The following is a 6,634-nucleotide window of genomic DNA, read 5'->3' as shown; positions in this document are numbered from 1 at the left end:
GAGCAGCTGGGAAGGGAAAAACCGCCCGGAATGGAGGGGCTGGAGCATCCGGCCCTCGGGATCTTCCGGTCTCTGGGATCCTCCAACCGCCTTTGGGATCACCCAACCCTTGGGATCACCCAACCCCCTCTCTGGGATCATCCATCTTCTGGGATCACCAACCCCCTTTGGGCTCACCCAACCCTCGGGATCACCCAACCCTCGGGATCACCCAACCTCTGGGATCCTCCCCCGCCCCTGGGAAGGGTTGGTGGTACCTGCTGGCGGTTGTTGGGGGTGTAGGGCAGCATGGTGGACACGTGGAACATGATCTCATAGTCCTGGTACGTGGTGTAGAGCGAGTGGGTGCCCGTGGAGTCGGCTGCGGAGGGCGGGAAGGGCGGCTGAGGGGGATCCGGGGACACCGCGGGCCCCCCGGAGCCCCGGCGGCTCCCCCGGGATCCCGGCACTCACTCTTGGTGTCCAACTGCGCCGCGTACTTGCTGAAGGACTTGAGGGAAACCTTCTCCCCCAGGAGCGCCAGGAACTCCTCCAGGGCCGGCCCGGCCTCCTCGTTGTTGTACATCTCCTCCTCCGAGCTCTGCCCGGCCTTGCAGTACAGAATTCCCACCTTGTGCCGCCGGCACAGCTGCGGGAGGAGCGGGAGTCAATCCCAGAGGAGCCCCCCAACCCCTCCCCTAGAGGAGTCCCCCCAGAAACAAAGCCTGGCCCACCCCCTGCTCGTCCAGCTTGAGGAGCTGCTCGGTGACTTTGGGGGTGCTCAGGGCCAGGCGCAGGCAGTGGATGTTGAGCTCGGGAAGGACGTATTCCAGGGTGTCCCGCAGCGGGAGACCCCGCACCGTGCCGGGCTTGCTGGTGGTGGGAGTGGCGTCCTCCAGGATGGACCCGCGGAGCGTGACCAGCTGGGAGGGGACGGGGAAGGGAACGGGGAAGGGAAGAGGGAAGGGAAGGGGGAAGGGAACGGGGAAAGGAAGAGGGAAGGGAAAGGAGAAGGGAACCGGGAAGGGAACGGGGAAGGGAACAGGGAAGGGAAGAGGGAAGGGAAGAGGGAAGGGAAGAGGGAAGGGAAGAGGGAACGAAACAGGGAAGGGAACAGGGAAGGGAAGAGGGAAGGGAAGAGGGAAGGGAAGAGGGAACGAAACAGGGAAGGGAACAGGGAAGGGAAGAGGGAAGGGAAGAGGGAAGGAAACAGGGAAGGAAACAGGGAAGGAAACATGAAAAGAAACAGGGAAAGGAACATCAGCACCCTGATGGAGCCCCGGGAGGCGGGGACGGACCCACGGCCGCCCATCCCGGCGCCGCTTCCGAAGGGTGTCCCGGTTTGGAGGGCAGGGAGGTGCCGGCAGACCTGGCTGGTGCGGAAGATGAGGCGGTGCTGGTACTGGGGGCCGTGCTCCTTGTGCTCCTCCAGCTTCTCCCGCCGGATGCTCACGGCCACCGGGCCCAGCTTGTCGTCCACGCCGAAGTAGTTGGAATGTTCTGGGGAGGAGAAGCGGGATGAGGGGGATGGAAGGGGGGTCGGGGGGACATGGAGGGTCAGGGGGGACGTGGTGGGGACAGAGGGACGTGGGGGCACACGTGGAGGACACGTGGAGGGACATGGAGGAGACGTGGAGGGACAGGGAAGGAACGTGGAGGGACACGAAGGGACATGGAAAGGAAATGGAAGAGACGTGGAGGGACAGGGAGGGACATGGAGAGAAAGGGAAGGGACACGGAAAGGACATGGAAGACGTGGAGGGTCGTGAAGGAGACGTGGAAGACCTGGAGGGACATGGAAGAGACAGGGAAGGGACACGGAGGAGACGCAGAGGGACACAGAAGAAACAAGGAAGGGACATGGAAGGGACAGGGAAGGGACATGGAAGGGACGGAGAAGGGACAGAGAAGGGACAGAGAAGGGACAGGGAAGGGACAGAGAAGGGACAGGGAAGACATGGAGGTCATGGAGGAGACGTGGAAGAGACATGGAAGACATAGAGGGACACGGAAGAGACGTGGAAGGGACGTGGAAGGGACATGGAAGAGACATGGAAGGGACACAGAGGGACACGGAAAGGACGTGGAAGGGACATGGAAGGGACACGGAAGACATGGAGGGACATGCAAGGGACACGGAGGGACATGGAAGAGACATGGAAGGGACATGGAGGGACAGGGAACAGACACGGAAGGGACATGGAAGGGACATGAAGGGATGTGGAAGGACATGGAAAGGACATGGCAGAGACGTGGAGGGACATAAAAGAGACATGGAGGGACATGGAAGAGACATGGAAGGGACGTAGAAGGGACAAGGAAAACGTGGAGGGACATGGAAGAGACATGGAAGGGACGTGGAGGGACACAGAAGGGACATGAAGGGACAGGGAACAGACACAGAAGAGACATGGAGAGATGTGGAAGGGACATGAAAAGGACATGGAAAGGACACGGAAGGGACATGGAAAACATGCAGGGTCACGGAGGAGACGTGGAAGACCTGGAGGGACACGGAAGGCACACGGAAGGGACACAGAAGGGACGTGGAGAAACACGGAAGAGACACGGAAGGGACGTGGAGGGACACAGAAGGAACGTGGAAGGGCGGACACGGAAGTGACCCAGGAGGAGCTGCCCCCGCCTCCCTTCCCCAGCCCAGCCCTATAAGAGGAGGCTCAAGGGATGTGGGGATGGGGAAGAGCATCCCGGCCCCCCCCGATCCCGCACCTTTGCCGTGGAAGTGGTCGCGGTAGTAGCGGGCGCCCAGGTCCACGTGCTCCACGCTGTAGTGCTTGAGGCGCTCGGGGTTCCGCTGCAGCTCCTTGGGCACCTCCAGCACCGAGATGCCGGCGTTGGTGGGTCTCCCGGCGTGGAAAGGCTCCGGGAAGGCCCCCTCGGCCCCCGGCAGGGCCGGGGCGCCGGCGGAAGCCTTGGAGAAGCTGAGGTCGCGCTCGCCGGCGCCGCCGATCTCGTTGCGGAAGTGGGGGCAGCTGAGGAGCAGTTCGTTGCTGGTGTTGTCGCCGACGTCGTGCTCCAGGTTCTCCTTGGAGTTGAGGTCCTCGGTGCTGGAGAAGGCGGGGTCGGAGCCGGCGGAGGCGGCGGAGGCGCCGGTGGTGGTGTTGCGGCGCTGGGTGCCGGCGGCGCGCTGCAGGGCGGCGGCGTTGAGGTCGAACAGGATGCTCTGGGCGTCGTAGTGCGCGAAGCTCTTCCGGCACGTCCAGCCCTTGCCCGGCTCCGGCGCCCGCGGCTCCTCCGGGTCCTTCCCGTCGCCGTCGTTGCGGGCGCTCCGGAGCTTCCTGAAGATGGATTCGCCGGTGCCGCCGGCGTCGCCCTTGGGGCAGCGGCGCCGCGCCTTGTCCTTGGGCTGCGCCGGCGGCTCCTCCCGCGGCCCGTTCCGACCGTCCGCCTTCGCCCCGGCCAACGACCCCGGCGGGAAGGCGCCGTCGGCGAGGCGCTCCGGCGTGCCCGCGCGCCGCTCCGGCTTCTTGGTGCGGAACTCGTTGAGCATGTCGAAGAAGCTCTGCTCCGAGATGCCCTGCACGTCGATGGACGAGGTGCTCCCGTACTCGCGGAAGAGCCCGGAGGGGCCGCCCAGTTTGGCGCCGCGCGGCTCCGCCGGCTCCTCGGGGTCGCACTCGCTCAGGGTCACCTCGCTGCTGCTGCGGTGCCGCAGCGGCGCCAGGCCCCGCGCCGGCGAGCGCGGCCACCCCTCCTGGAACTCCACGTCCTTGGAGCGCCGCCGCGCCAGGCGGTGCAGGGCTTTGAAGCCGGACACTCCGGCCAGGGGTTGCTGCCCGCCGGGAAAGCCCCGGCAGCCGACGCCGTCCCGGTTGGCCGGCGCTTCCCGCCCGGCGCCGGAATCCTTGGCGGCGTTGGCGGCGTTGGCGTCTCTCCGTGGGGGCCACTCGGCGACGCGGGCGCGGACCCCCATCTTGGGCACGGCCCCGCGCGGGGCGTCGCCCCCCGGCCCCGCCGCCACGGCCCCATTGGGCGCCCAAAAGGCCGCCGGGGACCCCTCGGCATCGGCGCCGTCGTGCCGGGCGGCGCGGTGGGAGCTCATGGTCCGGCGGCGGCGGCGGAGCCGAGCGGAGCCAGGGGGACGGGGCCGCTCATGGCCGGGATGGGATGGACGCCGGGATGGACGCCGGGATGGACGCCGGGATGGACGCTGGGGGGGTCACGGGCGCCGTCCGGGAGCCGCGGAGCCAAATCCCGCGCCGCCGGTGCATGGTGGGCGGCGGTGCCGGAGCTCACGCCGGGCTGGGCCGTGGGGGCCGGGCCATCCTGCGGGGGTGGCAGAGAAGAGGGTTAGTGGGACGCGCCTCCCCCGCTTCCCCCCTATCCCAAATCCACCCTTTTTTAGCCCAAAACCACAACGGAGTCGCCGGTGTCGGCACCGGCCCGCCGGGGGGGTGGCGACTCCGGGTCTGGATCCGTGAGGGATGTCGGGAAGCAAAAAGGTTGAGGAGCACCAGTGGTGGCCCCGTGGGCATCCTGGAGATGCTGGAATATGAGGGCTTCTATCCCTGGATGTTCCTTGGACGGGCTCGGAATAAACAGAAGCTCCACGGAGGTTCCCAAAGGGATTCCGGAATACGTTCCTTGTCTCCATGGAGATTCCTCCAGTGGCCTTGGAACAGGTCCCTGAGATTCTTGAGGTGGTCTTGGAATATGTTCATCTCTCTCTGTTGGGGGTCCTCAAGGGGTCTTGGAATACGTCGACACATGTCCGTGGAGGTTCCTCCAGCGGTCTTGGAATTTCTGGACTTATCCCTGTTGAGGTTCCTCGGGTGATCCCGGAGATTCCTCAGGTGATCCCGGATGTTCAGATGATCCCGGATGTTCCTCAGGTGGTCTTGGAATTCATGGAATCACCCCCGTTGAAGTTCCTCAGGTGATCCCAGAGATTCCTCAGGTGATCTTGGAATTCACGGAATCACCCCCGTCGAGGTTCCTCGGGTGATCCCGGAGATCTCTCAGCTGATCCCAGAAATTCCTCAGGTGGTCTTGGAATTCACGGAATGATCCCCGTTGAGGTTCCTCAGGTAATCCCAGAGATCCCTCAGGTGATCCCAGAGATTCCTCAGCTGATCCCGGAGATCCCTCAGGTGATCTTGGAATTCATGGAATCATCCCCGTTGAGGTTCCTCAGGTGATCCCAGAGATTCTTCAGGTGATCCCAGATGTTCAGATGATCCCGGATGTTCCTCGGGTGGTCTTGGAAATCATGGAATCACCCCTGCTGAGGTTCCTCAGGTGATCCCAGAGATTCCTCAGGTGATCCCAGAGATCCCTCAGGTGATCTTGGAATTCATGGAATCACCCCCGTCGAGGTTCCTCGGGTGATCCCGGAGATCCCTCAGCTGATCCCAGAAATTCCTCAGGTGGTCTTGGAATTCACGGAATGATCCCCGTTGAGGTTCCTCAGGTGATCCCAGAGATTCCTCAGCTGATCCCGGAGATCCCTCAGGTGATCCTGGAATTCATGGAATCGCCCCCGTCGAGGTTCCTCAGCTGATCCCAGAGATCCCTCAGGTGATCTTGGAATTCATGGAATGATCCCCATGAGGTTCCTCAGGTGATCCCGGAGATCCCTCAGGTGATCCCAGATATTCCTCAGGTGATCTTGGAATTCATGGAATGATCCCCATTGAGGTTCCTCAGGTGATCCCAGAGATTCCTCAGCTGATCCCAGATATTCCTCAGGTGATCTTGGAATTCATGGAATCACCCCTGTTGAGGTTCCTCAGGTGATCCCGGAGATTCCTCAGGTGATCCCAGAGATTCCTCAGGTGATCCCAGAGATTCCTCAGGTGGTCCTGGAATTCATGGAATCGCCCCTGTCGAGGTTCCTCGGGTGATCCCGGAGATCCCTCAGGTGATCCCAGAGATTCCTCAGGTGATCCCAGATATTCCTCAGGTGGTCTTGGAATTCACGGAATGATCCCTGTTGAGGTTCCTCGGGTGATCCCAGAGATTCCTCAGCTGATCCCAGAGATCCCTCGGGTGATCTTGGAATTCATGGAATCGCCCCCGTCGAGGTTCCTCGGGTGATCCCGCAGATCCCTCAGGTGATCTTGGAATTCATGGAATGATCCCCATTGAGGTTCCTCGGGTGATCCCGGAGATCCCTCAGGTGATCCCAGAGATCCCTCGGGTGATCTTGGAATTCATGGAATCGCCCCCGTCGAGGTTCCTCAGGTGATCCCGGAGATCCCTCAGGTGATCTTGGAATTCATGGAATCGCCCCCGTCGAGGTTCCTCGGGTGATCCCGGAGATCCCTCAGCTGCTCCCGGGTGCCGCTCCGGTGCTCCCGGCCCTCGTGCCGCTCTCCCCACGGATCCTCCCCCGGTGTCTCCATCCCGATGTTGTCCCGGGGCCGGACAGACGGCCGGCCGGGCGCTGATCCGTCTGGGATGGGCATTAAGCCATCCCGGCTAATCCCGGTGGGAGCCGCCGGCCGGGCGGGGCCGTCAATCAACACCTGAGCCCTTAATTAACGAGGGGGCAGCGGGTGGGAGCCTCTTCCCGGTGCCGATTCCCCGCGTCCCCCGGGAAGGAGCTCCCGACACCCCAACTCGTGGTTTTGGGGTCAAACCGCCCGGTTTTGGGGTCTCGGCGTCGACTTCCCCTTCCCCGGCTCTTCCCAAG

At 63.3% G+C, this 6,634-nt stretch overlaps 1 protein-coding gene across 1 annotated transcript in view; it reads right to left on the bottom strand.

Moving 5' to 3' along the window:
* The window catches only part of LOC108510369 (signal-induced proliferation-associated 1-like protein 3), a gene marked incomplete at its 3' end in the record, with an annotated part of 6,758 nt that extends 2,716 nt beyond the window's left edge, over window positions 1-4,042 (bottom strand). The window contains exons 1-5 of the mRNA XM_017840047.1: window positions 2,710-4,042; window positions 1,349-1,479; window positions 714-902; window positions 454-628; window positions 258-361 (exon numbers count right to left, since the gene is read on the bottom strand). Of these exons, the coding sequence (XP_017695536.1) occupies window positions 258-361; window positions 454-628; window positions 714-902; window positions 1,349-1,479; window positions 2,710-4,042 (1,932 nt within the window). The remainder of the gene's footprint in view (window positions 1-257; window positions 362-453; window positions 629-713; window positions 903-1,348; window positions 1,480-2,709) is intronic.
* Window positions 4,043-6,634: the final 2,592 nt, after the last annotated feature.

The sequence above is a fragment of the Lepidothrix coronata genome, unplaced genomic scaffold (assembly GCF_001604755.1).
Source record: "Lepidothrix coronata isolate B3197 unplaced genomic scaffold, Lepidothrix_coronata-1.0 Scaffold731, whole genome shotgun sequence".
Lineage (NCBI taxonomy): Eukaryota > Metazoa > Chordata > Aves > Passeriformes > Pipridae > Lepidothrix > Lepidothrix coronata.
The sequence above is the reverse complement of the archived record's forward strand: the minus strand, read 5'-3'. Positions and strand labels throughout refer to the sequence as shown.